A 20434-nucleotide genomic window follows, 5' to 3' on the forward strand; every position below is an offset into this window, starting at 1 on the left:
TCTCAACCTTGGGTTCCCTATTACCAGCTTTCCTGTCCCCTCCTGCCTTCTAGTCCTTGTCCCTGGACTGTTGTGCCCCATTAGTCTTGATGAGGATGATTCTTAACCAGAACAGGGGGCTTCTCATTTCCAATGGGTTTTCCCCTTCAACTTACTAAAGTAGAATCAATTCTAAAATTCAAAGTTCTAGTATTTGATTTTGAGATTCCCTGGCACTCTAGGTGATGTGAAAGTTCTCTGAAAATGATTCTTTGAGAATAATACCATTTTGTTTATGCATGGTGCTTATTTCCAATCCTCTTTCATTTGCTATCCAGTTATTTTATTAGAGTCTTAGAAGTATAGTGTTGTAACATTTACAGACAGGGAAACTGAGGAAGGATCCAAAAGATGGAACAATGTGCTCATGGACACAGAATACATTTTCTACTATTCTGGCCTTGGACAGGGTTTCACCTATTGATTGATGCCTTTTGGGCTTTTCCCTTTAAATCAGTATAATAACCTGGACTTGGTATACAATTCCAATAGTGAATGGGGTCCACATGAGAAGTGAGTGTTTGTCATCCCTACTCCCGGAAGCAACCAGCAGCAGTTTCCTGAACACAACTGATGCCTTTTAAATGAAATGTTGCATTTTAGTTCATAAAATATTATAGGCAAATGGGAGGATAAAAAGTTATTTTCTACATAGCTCTGTGTCAGCAAAGCAAGAAAATACCAACTTGGAATATTCTGGGCCTTTGAGGCAGGGAGTATCTCACCGCTGGTGATCAGAGGGCAAACAAATATAACCTGTGATGTTTTCCTTTTAGCCCTGCCATCATCACTGACAAAGTCATCCCAGCTTGTCTGCCACCTGCAAATTACGTGGTTGCTGACCGGACAGAATGCTACATCACTGGCTGGGGTGACACTCAAGGTGAGATCAACTTCATGACCCACATAATGACTGCTTTTCCCCTACAGCCTACATGACAAAATGAGAGTTGTACAACTTCTTAGCAATGGGTGCTGAGGTCCACCCCCACCTGACTTGGTATGGGCCTTTTCCTGTGTCTTCATAATCAGTCAGCAGGGGGTATGCAGGAGGAGAGTTTCTTGGAGTCTCTCAATCTATAATCTCAACTTTAATATTGTTTCTCCAGGAAAATAGGGTTTTGACACAGCCTACAGATTAAGATTGTTAAATTATTTTTCACTTTAAGTTAGCCATACTGGGTTCCCAATCTGATGTAAAACAATAACATAGATAATAGGTAGACTAGTCTGCCTCTGGTGTGTTTGTGGAGAGGCTGTTAGGAAGATGAGAGAAGGGCAGCTGGGGGAAAGAAGGCAAGGGCCTTTGACTCCCCAGTTCTGGGGTGACACTTAGCATTGGTTGAAGGGGTAGAGGGCAAGATAGGCAACATTTGGGCAGGATCCAGTATAAACATGTTTGCGGATCTCTCGTCTTTGCTGCGTGTCCTGATGATAATTATATCCATTAGACTTGGACCTTTGGTCAAAGGAACACTGGAACAATATCTTAGGATATCTGCCTCAGTTTCCTCAGAAGTGTTGGGAAATGAGAGTCAGGGACCTGGAAGAGTTCTGGCTCTGCACTAGGGGTAAACCAAGACAAGTCACTTCACCTCTTTGTACTCACTGGCTGTCTAACTCCTCTTCTGTAAAATCACTGTAAAATTGTGTTTTACACATTAGCTTTTTGCATAAGCTTTCAGAAGAAAGGTTTTGTGGCTAAAATAAAAATAAAGGTGAAACCTACTGGTCTAGGTAATTTGAAATATGGCCTCCCTCTTTCCCTACTATTTTTAAAATGTCACCCTCTTGAGTCACCGTGGTTCCCCTTTCCGCACATGAGTCTGTAAGCATGGAGTCGAAGGAAAAGGAAGCTTGGCAGCACGGAATCAATGCAAAAGAAGCACATGTGTGCATGTTCTGGGCTGTTCCTGGCGTTTTGCATCTTTTTAAAGGTAAACACCACAACTTATATGAGTTAGATCAAATTATTTCGAAAGAAGGTGAGTAACGAGGTGTAGGATGGCACAGTGGAAACTGCCTGCCTGGTCGATGGAGTCAGACAGACCTGAGTTGGAACCCCAACTCCACCACTTACTAGCTGTAGGTACTTAAAAAAGTAAAAAATCTTGTTGAACCTTTTTCCTCAGCTGAAAAAAATGGGCCGAAGGGCTGCTGTGGGTAAAAAAATGAGAAAATTCACAAAAAGCACGCAGCACTTTACAGGAACTTGATAAATGGTAGCTCTTATTAATAATGTGCAGCACGTTTGTGTCAGATACCATGCTTGCAACGGCAGAAAATACAACTCAGATTAGACTAAGCTAAAAAGAAAGTGAACTACCGAACTGAAACATCTAGAGGCTCACCTGATGCCACCACGTCCCAGCTCTCTCTGTCTCTCGATGGCCCCACGCTCGCACAGGTAGTCCTTCCGGGTCGCATATGGTGCCGTAGAGCTGGCCGCGCAGCGCAGCTTCCGGTTCCGGGAGGAAGGAGAGGTGCGGTTTCCCCAGCCGGCAAATAAGAGTCTCCCGAGCTCTGATAGGGCCGATTTGGGTCATGTGCCTGTCTCTGAGCCAATCACTGAATTGGATATGCAGAATGGTTTAGATCTGTACCATCTGCTCCACCCCTGGAGCCCACCTACTCGCACAAAGAATGGGCGAAGGATGAACCCCATAACAGAATTATGGGATATTGGCTGAATGGCTGCTAGGCGGCCAAAAAACAACAACAAATGTCCTCTACAGCATCCCAACTGGTTAAAGCGTGGATATTAAAATCTTACTGGTCTGGCTAGGTGTAAGTTCTGGCTCGACCACCTTCCACGTGACATTCCAAAGCCCAGTGCTGTGGAGTCATTCCGACTCACAGCAACCCTATAGGGCAGAGTAGAACTGCCCCATAGAGTTTCCAAGGAAGAGATAGTGGATGCAAACTGCCGACCTTCCGATTAGCAGCCAAACGCTTAACCACTATGCCACCAGGGCTCACATGACATAAGTCAAGTGATTTAATCCTTCTGTGCCTCGATTTCCTCATCTGTCAAACAGGGATAACATTGGTGCCACTCTGTAAGATTGCTGAGAGTACTAAGATAAAGTATATGAAGTGCCCAGGGCTTTGGGGATGGTATTCGGCAGTTCCTAAGTTTGTTACTTCTTTCTCTCCCTTCTTATCCTCCTTCTCCATCATCATCATCATCAGCAGCAGCAGCAGCAAAAATCACGTAGCTAGTGTGTACTGAGCCCTGATCGGGCCCAGGCAGGCCTGACCCCCGAGCCCATCTGCTGTCCCTCTGTCCTATTCTAACCTGTAGTCCTGCACTGGGCTCTGCCCGTCTCTCCGAGTCTCACCGCATGTCTACCGAGAAAATGATTCTCCGAATATTAACTGGACCAGGAAGCCACAAACATAACTCTGGCCTGGTTACCAATGTTCCACATGTCAACAATGGTATGCAATAAATCAGTGTTTCCAGTCTCTGTGTCAGGTCAAAAGTCTTATGTTCGCAAAATTCCCTTTTCGTATCTCCAAAGACTTTCCCTGACTTTGACATTCCAAATGCAAGACAAGCATTGAGGCCAAGATACTCCTCCAGGTCAGGCTGCCATCAGGAATCACTTTCAGGGGCCTGCTGCACTTTCCCTGCTTCCTCTCCTCAGGCCTGTAAGGGCCTCTGTCTCCAGGTCACCCTCAGACTCCAGCAATGCCGTCTCTATCTTGGCCACCAGATGGCACTATCACCTCACCAACCACATCGAACCAGTTGCCGTCCAGTCAACTGGACTCATGGCGACCCTATGTGTGTCAGAGTAGAACTGCACTCCATAGGGCTTTCAGTGGGTGAGTTTTCAGAAGTAGATTGCCAGACTTTTCTTCTGAGGTGCATCTGGGTGGATTCAAACCTCCAATTTTTCAGTTTGCAGCTGTTTGCACCACCCCTGGGACATCTGCTTCCCTTGAAATAGCAGTTGATTATCTTCTGGTCTCAGAATGTTCATCTTGCTCAGAAACAGATAAAATAGTGGCGACACTTGGGTAAATTTCCAGCAAAACAGTTTGAGAAGGCCGTTCCCTTGTCACAGGGAGCAATACTTTGTAGTCAAGACCTTCCTTTAAGGCAACTCTGCCCAACGCAAGGTCTGAGTTCTGCTTTGGAAGAACTCTTAGACAAACCTCTTCTTTCCAAATGGATCGTCCTCCTATATGCTGTTGTGAACTCCAAACTGACTGTAAGTTTTCTGAACCCAGAAAATTTGCTAAATTTATTCAAAGTCTTTGTAGAAGAAATAGAACTTCATCTCCCTGGCTGTTTGATACTAACAAACCATTTTCTACAAAACTCGGGTGAAGGTTGAGCTTGCAAAACTGGATTATTTGCAAAAACCTTGAGACACCCCTGGGTGTGTCAATGTGGAAAAACAGCATTTCCTCTGGCTATTTTGCAAATGCTGTATTTCAATTTGCCAAAAATACATATTTTTTTAACAAAAGAAGAAATACAGCTAGTAAAGCAAGCACACAGGAAAATGTCCACTCTCCCTAATTATCAGAGAAATGGAAATTTAAAAACTGAGTTAGGACTATTTCCACCTTTAGCAAATATTTTTTAAAAATTAAATAATCATAAGGGTGTAGTCAAATGATATTTATGAGTGACATTTTACACTGGCACACCCTTCTAGAAAATAATTTGGCAATGTTACTGGGAGTTTGGGAGGATTACCCACTAAGCAAGGGAAGCACAGGCTTACTTGTGCATACTTATTAATCTGTAGCATATAATCCGCCCCTGTCGGCGATTGTAAATTTGAAAAGAGGCTTGGATTCTGTAGGAAGGTGCTGTGGAGTAGAGAGAGCGATAGATGCCAGCCATACCTAGAAGCAGAATCTTTGATGTGGTGAAAAATGCAAAATTGTTCACTAGAGATGATCTGATAAGCTAGGTAAGCATTGTGCTTACCTTGTTTATTGGATAATCCTGCCCTGCTGGGATCCATAAATATGTCTATATAACTTCTGGGAATTTGGTAGTGCAATGGTTAAGTGCTCAGCTGCCTGAAAGGTTGGTGGTTTGAACCTGCCCAGTGACTCTGTGGGAGAAAGACCTGACAATCTGCTTCCATAAGGATTACAGCCTAGGAAACCCTATGGGACAGTTCTACTTTGTCACATAGGGTCGCTATGAGTAGAAAATCAGCGTGGTGGCACCTATCAACAGCAACACACTTAAGAAAATAGTAAGGAATATGAATAAATTGTATGAACAAAGATGTGGAATGGTGGAAGCAACAGTAAAAGCCAAAGAGCATGGTAATGGAGAATTGGGGCAATGATGTCACAGACCTAGGTTCAAATCCCAGCTCCACCACTTCCTTGCTGGATGGTCTTGGGCAAATCACATAACCTTCTAGACCGCAGTTTCCTTAACTATGAAACAAGAAGTAGTAATGATCAAAGTGCCTACTTCACAGGACTGTTGTGAGAGTTAAAGGAGATAATACCACGTGATGAACTTATGCCTGAAAAGATGAATTCTTATAAATGATACTCTTTATTATTACAGTAAAATACATATCACATAAAATTGACCATTTTAACCATTCAAAGCGTACAATACAGTGACATTTGGTACATTCGAAGTGTCGTGCAACCATCACCACCATTTCCAGAACGTTCTCCTCACCCCAAAAGGAAAACCTGTACTCCTGTTATGCAGTTTCTCCCCATTCTCCCCTCCCACAGTCTCCGGCAGCCACTAATCTGCTTTCTGTCTCTATGTATTTGCCTATCGGGGTTGTTTCATATAAGTGGAATTATACAATATTTGTCTTCTTGTGCCTGGATTATTTCACTTAATATTTTCAGCATTCATTCGTGTTGTGGCATGCAGCAGAACTTTCTTCCTTTTTATGGCTGAATAATATTCCATTGTATGGCTATACTACATTTTGATAGCTATTCTTTTAAAATACAAATGATTGTACATCTGTTCCCTGAACTACTATATAGCCATTAAAATATTAATTATGAAGACTGTATAGCATTATGAAAAAGTCCTTGTGATATACTGCTCAGTGAAAAAACGAGGATATGAAGTTGTACAATATGATAAGTAGCAACAAAGCATATAAAAAGCCTGAAAGAGACCATGTAAACATAGTGGCAGTTATAGTTTCCAAACTTTCTTCACATATTAAAAATTATTTGTTTATAGTTTTAAAAAAGAAAAAGCAAAAACAAAACGTAACAGCAACACTAATAAAAACAAAGCACCACAAAGAAACCCATGTTGTTAAGTCCAGTTCCACGGGGACGTAAACTCTTAGATTATGTCTATACTCTGAGGATCAGAAAGAAAAAAGAACTCCAGTAGTGTTAGGTATTGACTTGGTGGTTTTCCAACCTCATGAACAAGAAATCTATCATTGCTGCTTTGTTGTTCTGGAAGTTTCCTCATGAACAGACTTTGGGACCAGTAACCATTCTTTAATCTCTTTAAACCCAGGCACCTTTGGTGTTGGTCTTCTCAAGGAAGCCCAGCTCCCTGTGATTGAGAATAAAGTGTGCAATCGCTACGAGTATCTGAACGAAAGAGTTAGGCCAACCGAGCTCTGTGCTGGTCTCTTGAGTGGAGGTACAGACAGCTGCCAGGTAAGAAAGAGGAAGAGACAAAGTGAGTCCTGATGCTGGCCTGTCTTGGCCCCTTAGACTTTTCAGCCCCAAAGTGGCAAGTTCAAGAAGGACCTGTCAACCGAAGGCCACAGTCTAAATGTTGCCCAGAAACCCTTTAGGTATGACCCCAAATACGTATTCAGATAATCCAAGGTGATTGCTTGGCTCTTGAGTTCCAGATCAATTGTCGTTAGTTGCCATCTAGTCGGCTCTGACTCACGGTGACCCCATGTAGAACACCATGAAATGTTGTCCGGCCCTGTGCCATCTTCACCATCATTGGTATGCTCAAGTCCATTGTTGTATTTTGAGTGACTTTCAACATAGGAACTCATTTTTTAGTACCACAGTGAACAATATTCTGTTGTGATCCATAGGGTTCTCATTGGCTAATTTTTGGAAGTAGATTGTCAGGCCTTTCTTCCTAGTCTGTCTTAGTCTGGAAGCTCCACTGAAACCTGTCCACCATAGGTGACCCCACTGGTATTTGAAATACCGTGGCGTAGCTTCCAGCAACATGCAGTGACCATAGTATGACAAGCCGACAGATGGTGGTGGTCCAGATCAGTAGTATGGGGGTAGTAAAAAACCCCCCCAAAAAAAAACAAACCCATTGCCATCGAGTCATTTCTGACTCATAGCAACCCTATAGGACAGAGTAGGACTGCTCCCAAAGAGTTTCCAAGGAGCACCTGGTGGATTCAAACTGCTCACCTTTTGGTTAGCAGACGTAGCTCTTAATTGCTATGCCACCAGGGTTTCTAGGGGGTAGTAAGGCTTCTGTAACCACAGACTACATGCTTCCTGGAACATGCTGGTGAATGAGACTAGGGTGATGGTGTTTCCAGAAGACCAGGTGGAAGGGGGTATAGGACAAAGACCAACTGCATGTATTTTGCAACTGGGCTTGGGGTTAGCCCTGCCTAAGAGAAACCCCAAGAAAGGAAGAGATGTGTAGAGTATTCACAAGGGATTTTTTTCCCAGGATAAACTAACTAGTATGGTTTTTCTGAAGATGCTGTGCAAAGTGCTTGAGCACAGCAGATGGTCAAATCATGTTAATAAGTTACTTTCTGATTGGAAAGGAATGTTTAAATTCTGGGAAACCGTGTATTTGAATAATGAGAATGACATCCCCTAATAAAAGGACGGTGGTTTAACACTCACATGACTTTTTCCCTCCCCTTCTGTATAGGGTGACAGTGGAGGACCTCTGGTTTGCTTCGAGAAGGACAAATACGTTTTACAAGGAGTCACTTCTTGGGGTCTTGGCTGTGCACGGCCCAATAAGCCTGGTGTTTATGCCCGCGTTTCAAGTTTTGTTACTTGGATTGAAGAAGTAATGAGGGATAATTAATTGGCTGGGAGACAGTGAGCATCAACTTTTTTAGAAACCGGGACACAGGTAGGGACTTCAGCGTGCTCAGAAATAATTAACAGTGATCACACTAAGACCCTGTGCTTAGCTACCAGCAACTGCCAGACCTCAACGTGTTTTGATATTCTGTGGATAAATTTTCCTGTGCATGAGCTACTAATAAGGCAGCACAGTTGTGACATTTGTTGAAAATAAACTATACTTACCTTGACTTAATTTTTTGGATCTTCAACATTTTTGTGTTCTTCATTCACCCTCTACCCCAACGTAGCCAATTTTAAAGAATGTAACTTTAACATACCTCAGTGAGTTGGCTCTTTTTCATAAGGAAAAGTTGTATCAAGGACTAACCCTAACACCCAAACCAAACCTGTTGCCATCAGTCATTTCCAACTCACAGCTATGAGTTGGATGCTATCAAGGACTAAGGAGTCTCTAAATCACAGGGAAGAGAGCTGAGAAGTCCTAGTGGGTCACCTTGTGCATTTACTTGTCAGCTAAAGATGGCTTGACACATCTTTAATGTCTTTATCTCCGGCACTGAGATGAATGTTTTCAAAGCTGCAGCATACATGGGGAGTCAAGACAACAAGTTCTATTCTTGGGTCTGAAATCTGTTACTGATGGCTTGACGCTAGCCCAGGAACACTGAGCAGACAGCTGTATATCAGGAAGTGAGCTAGGCAGTGGAGGTGTAACTCAAGCCCAGGCTACTAGTCTGAATGTTATTCTGGGTCAGATTGGAGTCTAGGAATTGTGTCAAAGGCCTGAAAAGGAACAATGCACAAACATCAAAGGCTGACCATTTACTTCCCATTGCCCGCCCATAAAACAGTAGGCAGCACACACAGTCCAACGGGAAGAGTCTTCTAAATTGACACATGTCCAAAAAGAAGAGATAGCACACCTACAGGTTTTTCTTGACAATTTAAATTTTTTTATTGTTTCTGGAACCAAAATACAATCCAAAGGTGACAGCAACAAAGAGCAACAACCATCTTAAAGCAAAAAGAAACGCGAAGAAAGCAAAAACGCAAATGTCTGCGAATAAAGGGTGAATGCAGCATCAAACCCTCACAGTCTGTGTTTATTTCATTGGAAAATTCAACATTCCTATTCGATTCTCTTGTGCTTCAAGGGTTCAAAAGCTTATTTCACAAGTAGCACACATGATACATATTGTCACATGTTCTCCACATAGAAACTTTCTTCCCCGTTGGCAAGATTTCACTTTGGTACCCATTTTGCCTGTCCATACAAAATAATTCATTACAACATCCTGCATAAGATATACACTGGATCTGAGAACATAACAAATATCACATACAAAGCAGAATACCGGGAAAAAAAAATAGCATATTTGTGTTTAAGTCTTACATTTCAAAAGCTGCAATAAGAAGAAAGAAAAGACCAAATCCCTTATTAGTGTCTGTAAAGTCATACATAAAGCTGCTGCTAAGTATTTTAAGCATGGCTATAATTGACCTTGGAGCCCTGGTGGTGCAGTGGTTAAGAGCTACGGCTGCTAACCAAAAGTCGGCAGTTCGAATCCACCAGCTACTCCTTGGAAACCCTAAGGGGCAGTTCTACCCTGTCCTATAGGGGTCACTATGAGTCGGAATGGACTCAACGGCAGCGAGTTTTAAAACTGACCTTTCCTTTAAATTAAAATGTAAGCTGCTTCCCAAGACAAGTTACAAGTTCAAAGACTGAGTGAGAACTGTCTGTGTTCTCCTTTTGGCCGTGGGCACCATCAGAAAACAGAATTCACAAAGATAAGATGAATCAGAGAAGAGAACTCCCAAAGATAAGATAAATATACTTTTGCTGTTGAAATCCTAAGACCCGTGGGATCATCACCCATGGGTTTTGTTCAGTAAAATACTGAGACGTGGCTCTGCATGTCCACTAGATCAAAACTATCCTGAATCCTCTCAGGACGAAAGCCTGATTCTACAAAGAACAGAGCCAATGCTCACACTGCAGGACAATTGGCTTTTATGGGGGGAGCAATGTCTAAACCACGCCTGGAACCCCAGGGCTACAGAGAAGGTGGAAGAGAGGGAAGACCGACCTGCCAATGCCACAAAGGGGAGAAGAGAAAGCAAGGGTTCAGCACCCTGTGGTCCAAGGTGCTTAGATCCCATCTCGTCTCTTCCTGAGCAGGATTCCTGCCTCTGCGTCTGCTGTAGTATCTTCGGAAGACTCCGTGTAGAGCCTTAGCCCTCGATCAGATCTGATGAATACAGTTCATGTACACCTTTCCCAGGCCCTCTCTTTGCACATCCCGCTGTCCCGACAAGCTGTCACGAGAGCTGGGTGGGAGGCTTTGCCTGTCTCTCCTTAACCCAGTGGGGCAGAGACTGTCACTCCAACACAAGATAAGACCTCTGGACTCAGGGTGTCTCACATTTTACAGATGCTCCTAAAGCGGCCATGTAGAATGTGTTCCCAGAAATGTCAACACAGTATACATCAGAATTCAGCCAACATGATATCAAAGTACGCTGGGGCGTTTGAACATCTTGGAGTCTTAAGGACACTTGGAACTTCACGGCCCTGCAGCTGAAATGGACACACACGTCTCTTCAAGGCACACCTTTCCAGGGAGGGTCAGACCCCAGAGCTTCTTCCCTTTGTCTTTGGCAGGGGCCTCAAAGGTAAGAGCTTGAAACTTGGCTTTTCTTTTTCCTGGCACATTTATAAGAACACGGACTAACAAAACAAAGGAGAAAAGAGAACATTCTTACTAAGATCGTGCAATGATTTAGAAGAAAGTTTTCTTTTTATTACTCAATGTCAAAGTAATACACTCATGCATAAATCAAACCAATCAAATCCACTGCCGTTAATTCTGACTCTTAGCAACCCTACAGGACAGAGTAGAACTGCCCCCATAGGGTTTCCAAGGCTGTAACTCTTCATGGGAGCAGACTGCCACATCTTTCTCCCATGGAGTGGCTGGTGGGTTCAAACTGCCAACCTTTTGGTTAGCAGCCAAGTACTTAACTGTTTGTGCCACCAGTGCTCCTTATTAGAAGGAATAGCCAAAACCAAACCCATTGCCATCGAGTCCATTCTAACTCATAGTGACCCCATAGGACAGAGTAGAACAGCCCCATAGCGTTTCCAAGGCTATAAATCTTTATGGGAGCAGACTGCCACATCTTTCTCCCACAGAGTGGTTGGTGGATTCAAAACCACTGACCTTTTGGTTAGCAGCCAAGCACTCAAACACTGTGCCACCAGGGATCCTCACTCATGCATAGCTCCTCATAAAAACTCAACTCAAAGGCAACAAAAATGGAAGGCTAGAAATACTTAATTGTCTCCAAGTTCATTTTGGACCTACTTTCAGACAATTAAAAACAAAATAGTTGCTGTCGAGTTGACTCTGACTCAGGGTGACCCCATGTGTGTCAGAGGAGAACTGTGCTCCATCAGGTTTTCAATGGCTGATTTTTTAGAAGTAGATCACCAGGCCTTTCTTCTAAGGCACCTCTGGGTGGACTTGAACCTTTAATCTTTTGGTTAGCCATTGAGTGTATTAACCATTTGTACTACCCAGGGACTCCTAGGGAGGTGTTAATTAGGGTTATAGCATATCATTTCTTCTGTGAATTTCTACTGTGTAACACACAGCTTAGAAATAGAGTTGTTGATGTGAACGAGGGTAGCAGAAGTGATATAACTCAGTGTAGTCTTAAAAGAGAAAATGCCAACAGGCTACAGTAATTTGGGGAGAAGCTAATTTTTTTTCCTGAGTAAATAATTATAGAAAGCAATTAATGTGCTTAATTTGTAGAACTGTAAGTCATACTTTTACTAGATTTGTTTTTAAGGTAGAGACCAGGTATTTTTAATTTACTCAACGTTTTATTATGAAAAATTACAAATGTAGAAAAAATTAGAAAGAATTTCTGCAACTTGAAGTTTGCAGGTATAATTCTTTATATTCCTGTAAGGGTTGGCTATGAATTTTTCCTGCACGCCATTTAGACACTGCCCTTCCAAACGCCAGCTCTCCCAGTTGTTTAGCTCTCACTTTATCTTTACAAATGAATTGGCAAAAGTTCTGATCTCAGATGATCTCTCTTCCTCTGTTTTTTTCTGATGAGCTTGCAGATCTGACCCCTGACTGGCTTGTGGATCGAGAATGCGAATATCACTCTTGTTCCTTCAACAGACAGCAGTAAATGAAGTAGAATCAAAAGGCGGAATTTTGGTCTTTTTATAAATATTTTTGATACATATTTTTAAATCCAAAGTTCCACACCTTTAATTTCTTCTAAGAAGATTGATTTTTATTTTTAAAATCAGCTGTTAAATTTTTAAAAAATACAAATAACACGAGACTATGTATTCTAATTTAAAAAAAAAATCAAATAATACAGAAGTCTATAGAGTATAAATGGGATGGTCCTCCCGCCACACCTCTCTGCCTAGCCTTTTCTATCCCCAGAGGGTATATAGAATTATTTTAGATCCTTCCCTATGCATTCTCATATTCATATTCTCTCTTTTTATTATAAAAAATTTTAAATACAGAGAAAATTACAAATAGTTGTATAACTTGAATTTTTTTTAATATAACTCTTTATGTTTATATGTTTGGTGGATATTAACTTGCCCTGCACACCATTTAGACATCTCCCTACAAAGATCAATCTCTCCCTCTCTCCTTATTCTATCTTCTTTCTTACTTGCTTCCTCCCTCTCTACCTCCCTCCCTTCATCCCTCCCGCCCTTCATTCCATCCAGGTGTAGATCCAGATCCATCAATCTATCTCTATCATCTATTTTTCCACCTAGCCACCAAAAGGCATTGTTATTGGTTTCTGTCTTTCTTTTTTTTCAATAAATACTATAATGCATGTTTCACTGAATTTGTACTTTATAATCAAATTGGAAAATGATTTCACGTCATTACATATAGATATACCTCAATTCTTCTGATCACGGTCTAGTAATCCATATTGTTAGTGTGGTATTTTTTCAACCAGTTCCTTATTGATGCACGTGTACATTATTTCCACTTTGACAAATCACCGATCCTGTTCCTGGAGATCACTTCTGAGTTTTAACACCTTAGAAATGCTTCCCTCTCCATAACCACGTTGAAAAATAGTACATACTCTTTTACAGTTTTGTTTTCGTTTTCCATTCACCTTTAATCTACTTGAGTTTTTTGTTTAGGGTGTGAGACGAGGATTTAATATTATTTTTTCCCCATGGATACTCCAATTTCTCTACACCATCCTTTTCCCAGCGGCTTTGTTTAGGGTGTGTTGAATTTCATACAATACCTGCCGAGTTTTTCTACATCATCTACTGTCTCTGGCAAAGCAATACCCTTGGTTTCAGGCAAAAGCATAACGAAGCCACCACAGACAGATGCCAGGATACCTACGAAACAGAGGAAAAGCGTTAGGGCACCGGAACGCACAAAGCGGGCTCCTCTCTCCCTGCCTGGAAGTGGCTGTGCTCGCTAACCTTCAGCAGTCCTCAACCAGCGCCCCGGAACTCTGTTCACACTGATCAGCTCTGCAGCGCCATGAAATCAAATGCTCTCTTCCTTCCTCAAACCCCTTACCATCGCCCCCTGCTGTCGTCATTCACTCACTCCTTCACTTATTTACCGAGCATTTATAGAGTGTAAACACACAAAGACGACCTGCCCCCACTTCACAGGGAACACAGAAGCCACCAGAGAGGAACCTCCTGGACTTCTTTTTCCCTACACTGTGATGTACTCACCCTTCCTGTCTTCCTCCCGTAATGTTACACTGAAAACCTCGTCCCTGCTTCTGCCCAAGGAGAATCCCTCACCTATGCCAGTCTTTTGGGGCCTCACTATAGTGAGAGGAGCCCTGGTGGCGCAGTGGTGAAGCGCTCGGCTCTTAACCAAATAGTGGGCAGTTGGAACCCACAGCTACTCCACGGGCGAAAGATGTGGCAGTCCGCTTCTGTCAAGATTACAGCCTTGGAAACCCTATGGGGCAGTTCTACTCTGTCCTATAGGTTTGCTATGAGTTGGAATCGACTGGACAGCAAGGGGTTTAGGTTTTTTTTTTTTTTTTTCTCACTACAGTGATTAACCCCCTCTTTGTAGCATCTTCAACCTAGTGGCATCTCCCCATCAGCATCCAAACATATCCACATCTCTCGTCTTTCATGAACCTTCCCTCAGTAACACATTACCCTCCGGTTACCATCTCCCTTTTCCTGTTCTTTAGAGCCCAAACCAAACCACACCCATTGCTGTCGAGTTGATTGCGACTCATAGTGACCCTACGGGACAGAGCAGAACTGCCCCCATAGGGTTTCCAAAGACCGGCTGGTGGATTTAAACTGCCAACCTTTCGGGTAGGAGCGGAGCTCGTACCCACTGCACTGCACTCCTCTTTAGAACCAGGCTTCCTGAAAGCCAGCCTCTCCAGTTTTGTCACATCCTCACATCCGAGTGGTGTGCTGGTAAATGTCTAATGACCGCTGTCTGGAAAGCACAGCCCTGATTTGTAGTGTCTGCTGATTGCTGTGATGTAACTACTCCCATCCTGGGCATTTCAAGCTCCTGATACGATATCACTGAGTGATGTATTGGGAAGAGATGTGCTGTAGTGCTCCCACCGTAAAGGTACAATAGACATAAATGACTTCGAAAACATAGGTCCTAGTAAAATACAGTCAATTAATTAGGAGGTGACGAGTGTTGCTATGCATTATCTTTTAATATATTTCATACGCTTTAAGTTTGGATTTGTTGTTGTCAGCTGCTGTCGAGTCAGCCCCCGACTCGTGCACAACAGAAGGAAATGTTGCCCAGTCCCGCATCATCCTCGTGATTGGTTGCGGATCAGACTGTTGGAATCCATAGGGTTTCCGTTGGCTGATTAGAGGAAGTAGATTGCCAGGCCTTTCTTCCTAGTCTGTCTTAGTCTGGACTTCTAATAACGGCTGTGTTTCATAACTGGCTCACAAAATTCTTGAAAATTTAACAAGTGGCCCTGGCGAGCCGGTGGGGGCCAGCTCCAGCGCACCACCTCGAGCCATATCCCACCTTAACCTGCTCTGACCTAGGTTCTGTCTGGATCACCAGGGACGGCCCACCGCCAGGTGCAATGGTGCTGTGTTTAGTCCTCACGGCGCGAGCCTTCCCTCGGCTGCTGTCGCATCCTCTCTTCTTCCTCCTACTCTCCCTGCGTTCCTTCTCATCTGCTGGCTGGCTCCCTGCTTTCTGTGGTACCAGACACTTGGTCTCTCCTTGGGCTCTGTCCTGGGCCTCTGCCTTCCTCCCACGTTTCCTCTGCTCTGGGGGATCTCAGTCTCGCCATGGCTTCAGTTGTCATCCACATGTCATTGTGGTCATCGACCGGCTCTTCATCTCCAGGCCAGACCTCGAGCCTGAGCTCAGCCCTATTCCCACTTGGATTTCTCATGGGCACCTCACACCTCTACCCTTTAGCCTCTTGCTTGCTTGAGGACACATCTTCCTCTTGCTTTAGGCCTTTTCACTGCCTGGAGTATCACCCCACACCTCTCACTTGGGTAGTTTCTATTTGTCTTCAGATCTCAGCCTAGACATTACTCCCTTCCTCCCTGACTTTGCCCCCTCAACTCAACTCAGTTGAGGGTCCCTGTGATGTGCACTCATTGTGCCCTCTACGTTCACTATTTTAGCATTTATCACCTTCTATCATAACTGATTTTTAAAAAGCATGGGTCTCTTCCCACCTAGCCTCTGAGAAAGAAGGGACTGTATGGGGCCCCAGCACCCAGCTCCGCAGCACTCATCCGCAGCCAGGCGCAATCTCGAATGAGCAGACCAACAGATCTAGACCGCTCTCTCTGTTGCACAATGGCACAATTAACACCGAGCTTTATAACCAAAGCTCATTAAATACTGTGAAAAAAAATTTGTTTACATTGAATTCACAATGGTTAGATGCTGACTTACTGTCCCTAACAATGTCAAAAAGGATTTTTGCATTAATTGGGAAGTATACCTTCATGGATTCAATATTTTTATTCAGATTTAACTGTGAGCAACGAATGAAAAATGTTCCCTGCCAAGAGTAGGAAGCAGTCCTGGGGGAAGGCAGAGTAAGGCAGAGGCCAGCTGTGTCCTTTACTGCCGAGGTGGGGAGAGAGGATTGTGAGATCCAGGTGAAAACGCTGGACCAGCACTTGAGAAGCACTGGATTAAATTACCTTAAAGGTCCCTCCCCAAACTATGATTCTATCCCTCTGTGAGTTCCGTGAAGACTGGCGGAAGGAAGGAGGGTACGAACTTGAGGTTATGGTATATCTGTAAGTGATTCTGTGTCCCCAGTTCTTTCAGCATCAAAGCAAACTAATACAGAATATCAATAAATATGGAACATTTAAAAATACAATTTGTTTTTACACTTATTTTTAAATATACTGAAGGTTCAATTTGGTCCCATGAAAATTATTGGCTCTGTTCCCTGAGACTATAAAGGACTTTCAGTAGTATTTGCTTTTGACTCAACATCTAAACAAAGAAGGTCAAATTGAACACTGTTCATCCCAACCCTTTAATATAGAATAAATTAAAATCATTTATATGTCTTCAAATTTTATTGTAATCAGATTGGCGTCTCAAACCTGAAACAGTTGTGATAAAAAGATTAAATGGATATCATTAATATCAAAGCCAATAATCAACATAGACGTCGATTAACACCATGGATGCAGAGGAAGGCATTAAGAATAACATACAAAATGAGTTCTTACCGAAGATGATAAGAGGTAGTTCTAGCCAAATGGCTGCAAGCCGAAAGAGCAGAAATGGGGCTACGATCCCCCCAAAATCACACAAACCTGAACACAGTGAAACTCCAAAGTTTCTGTAAAACCAAAATTTATATATTTGAAATGAAAAAATTAGATAAATTCAAGAAACTTAAAATGTCCAGACATCTAACAAAAATGAAATTACAATAATATCTTTCATATCTATAGTTTCTAACTGAGAACACCACTGCTTCTGTAAGCACACCACTTCCATCATGAACCATGTCACACCTGGTGAGGCGGTGAGCCCCAGTGAGGGCACCGAGGACGCCTACAGGATTGTGCAAAGGCGTCTTCTGTCAGCAGCTCACTGCCTTGCCTGCTCTGTGACACTCATGGGCCTCCCTGGTACCCTAGCTTGACAACAAGGTGTGCCCATGGAATAGTTCCCCAGACAAGGGGCTGATCTGCACTCATCCATGAACACCTTTTCATTTGTCCTTAAATGCGCTCAGCTGCAGGTACGGACTGTGGTCAGCAGAGAGGTCATTATCTTGAAGCAGGGTAATGCTGGTGAATGCATACTCCACCCACAACCCACAGAGGTGTGCTAACCAGGCCTTCTGATTCCAGGTCTACTGCCCTTCCACAGCACCACGGCTGTGCATAAGGATACTAACACGAGAAACACTTCTGCCACAAAATGTTGACAGATAGCAACGCAAAAAGAAGCGATAGATCACTGTGTGTCTTCTTCACTGGCTTAATTCAGCCCGGGTTAATAGACTGTCAAGCTATGGAATCTATTTTATCATTTTAAAGTCAACTTAAAACATTTGGGTTCAGAGGGTACTTATGAGAAACCGTGAGATTGATATTGGAATTACCGTAATGTTGTTGGATACAATTCTGAATTTACCAAATAAACAATTTCAAAGGCCATGGTTATCCCTAGCCGTCCAAGGGTAGCAACTGTGGTCCTCAACCATGATATCCCTGTAAACACAGAAAGTTTGGAAGGGAAGAGTCAGCGGTCTGCTTTCATTAATATTTAACAAAGCAACCTAAGATATTTGCTTAGCGTTCCTCCAGCCCGAGGTCTTTGTTAATTTAAACACAGACAATGAACATCTTGCTAACACTGTAGCTAAATTTCAACAACAACAACAGGAATGACAGTAGTATGTTAGGGTGCTCAGCGCCTCCCGTCAGCTTCCAGATCTAGCACAGCTGGTTTATTGTGTTGGTTTTCAGACGAGGAACCGGGCCTTGGAGAGATGAGGTGGCCTCTATGTTTAAGGTTGCACCATTAGAGGAAGCAGCTGAGGGGCCTGGACTGAAACCTCTCTCTCTCTGATTCTAAAGTCCACATTCTGTCTACTGCATTAGGCTATTTAGAGGGTAAGTAAATGCTACTCAGAAATGAAAGAATAACTGAATAAGGATTTACTAGGCGAAAAGTCCCTTCCATATTTACTGGGCAGTGCAGTAAGTGACGTTGGAATAGACAATATAACAATCCATCCTTTAGATAATTACTTTTTCTTTGCTAAAAGTGTAGAAGATAGCAAATATGGACCTGGTGGCGCAGTGGTTAAGTGCTAGCAACTAAAAGGTCAGTGGTTTGAATCCATCAGCGGCTCCGTGGGAGAAAGATGTGGCAGTCTGCTTCCATAAAGATTACAGCCTTGGAAACCCTATGGGGCAGTTCTGCTCTGTCCTATAGGGTTGCTATGAGTTGGAATCGACTTGATGGCAGTGGGTTTGGGTTTTTATCGTACATACAACAATGGAATATTACTCAGCCATAAAGACAAAAGAAGTCCTCATACATGCTACAACATGGATGAACCTCGAAAACCCGCTGAGTGAAATATCTAGGATAGGCAAGTGTATAGAGATGAAGTTTATTGGTGGTTACAAGCAGTGGGTGGGAGCGAGGGAGAAGGAAGACTTACTGCTTATGGAATACTGAACTTCTGTTAAAGGTTATTGGAAAAATTGGAAAGATTAATGATAATGGTTGAACAACAGATAAACATAACTAACGTCAGTGAACTGTACATGAGAAGTATGTTGAAACGGCAAACAATGAGTTACACATATGTTTACCATGATAAAAAAATATGGACCTTGCAGTGTATGTTATATATATTCTCAAATAAATAAATACTCAATCCCACAGACCAGGAGAATACTGACATGAGGTTGATTTTGGTTTCTAGACAGTAGCAACGCTTTGAGGATTGGGACCTTTGGAAGGAGAACATCTACCCCGTGTGTTATCACTAAGGGGTACGAGGAGAAGGAGAACAAATGGGCACCAGACGGGCACCAGACCGCTGTGGTGCTGGTTTTCAAGGGCGCAGCAGAGACTTCCTTCCAAACAAAAGGCCAGTGTACTCAGTCTCTCAGCAGGCCACTGTCTGGAACATCATTCTCAACGCGGCGGCCGCTCAGTAAATGGTTCTTGAATAATGTCTCTAATCGAGCCCTGTTCAGAAGGTAGGGACAGTGGTGTAGAGACGGTAATGGTAAGACACCCTGAAGAATGGCACCAGGACCTGTGGCATTCATTGTCTTCCCCATTCCCAGACTTGCTCCTTCCCCCAAAAAGTATCCTCTAGAACAATCCAGAACAATCTAGATTCTTAAACGTTAATTGGCTCACGCATGTAAAAACGAGCTCTTGGGGTTACTCTGCCTACATGAAGAAATACTCCTTTCCTCCACAGTAACTAGGGCAAATGACGGAAGTTCTCTATCTAAATATTTTCTGTCTTTTGTGTTTTAAGGGCAGAAGGGTAATAAGCCAGTGCTGTAAATGTCTAAAGAGTGGTGCCAATTCTGCCATCTTTCTCTAGTGACTGGGTACGAGGATAGGGCTGCATGAACAAGGCCCTGTCTGCTCTCCCAGGCAAAGCAAGCAAGCTCGGCACGTGTCTGGATTTCACCTTTGAAAACAAAATCTTTACCTTTTATACTCACACTCACTCAGGAACAAACAGCTCTCATTGCCCCTTCCTGAGTATAGAATTTTTTTAGTAGAAAATTAGGCATGAGTGGGGAGGATTAGAGAAGAGAATCAAGCTCAGTGAGTTATGCATATTCTCTTAGAGAATATTCAACAAACAAGAAGAGCTAAAATTTAGTAAGACAATTATCTAGAAGATAAATCCAACTCAAACCAGTTGCCATCAAGTCGATTCCAACTCATGGCGACCCCATGTGTTACATGGTAGAACTGACTCCATAGGGTTTTCATGGCTGTGAACTTTTGGAAGAAGATCTCCAGACCTTTCTTCAGAGGTACCTCTGGGTGGGTTCAAGCCACCATCCTTTTGGTTGGTAGCTGCGTGCGTAACCATTTGCAATACCCAGGGACTCTTCTAGAGCGTCAAGGAGGGGAAAAAGGATTCAAGAATCCGGGTCATTGCCGGGAGGCCCCAGTCGGTAGCATCTTGATTGCAAACTGGCTGAGAACATCCTGGCGGATGTGATGTTTTTCCCAAATGAAAACACGTGCAGCTCTGACATTAACAGCTCCATCAGGGAGTGAGTGATGTCGGGGGTGCGCTGCTGCGGTGGGACGGCCAC

General features: G+C 43.1%; 2 protein-coding genes across 5 annotated transcripts in view; one reads left to right on the top strand and one right to left on the bottom strand.

The window, feature by feature from the left end:
* PLG (plasminogen) overlaps nt 1-8059 on the top strand; it is a 51616-nt gene extending 43557 nt beyond the window's left edge. For 3 of the 4 annotated variants that reach the window (XM_004368791.2, XM_023727984.1, XM_004368792.2), the window contains exons 17-19: nt 816-922; nt 6536-6681; nt 7898-8059. In XM_004368791.2, the coding sequence (XP_004368848.1) occupies nt 816-922; nt 6536-6681; nt 7898-8059 (415 nt within the window). The remainder of the gene's footprint in view (nt 1-815; nt 923-6535; nt 6682-7897) is intronic. The other variant, XM_004368793.3, reaches the window with a different exon arrangement.
* A 2675-nt stretch (nt 8060-10734) lies between these two features.
* SLC22A3 (solute carrier family 22 member 3) overlaps nt 10735-20434 on the bottom strand; it is a 112537-nt gene continuing 102837 nt past the window's right edge. Inside the window, exons 8-11 of the mRNA XM_004368794.1 lie at nt 17725-17833; nt 16838-16950; nt 13387-13486; nt 10735-10795 (exon numbers count right to left, since the gene is read on the bottom strand). Of these exons, the coding sequence (XP_004368851.1) occupies nt 10735-10795; nt 13387-13486; nt 16838-16950; nt 17725-17833 (383 nt within the window). The remainder of the gene's footprint in view (nt 10796-13386; nt 13487-16837; nt 16951-17724; nt 17834-20434) is intronic.

Source organism: Trichechus manatus, unplaced genomic scaffold (assembly GCF_000243295.1).
Source record: "Trichechus manatus latirostris isolate Lorelei unplaced genomic scaffold, TriManLat1.0 scaffold00002, whole genome shotgun sequence".
Lineage (NCBI taxonomy): Eukaryota > Metazoa > Chordata > Mammalia > Sirenia > Trichechidae > Trichechus > Trichechus manatus.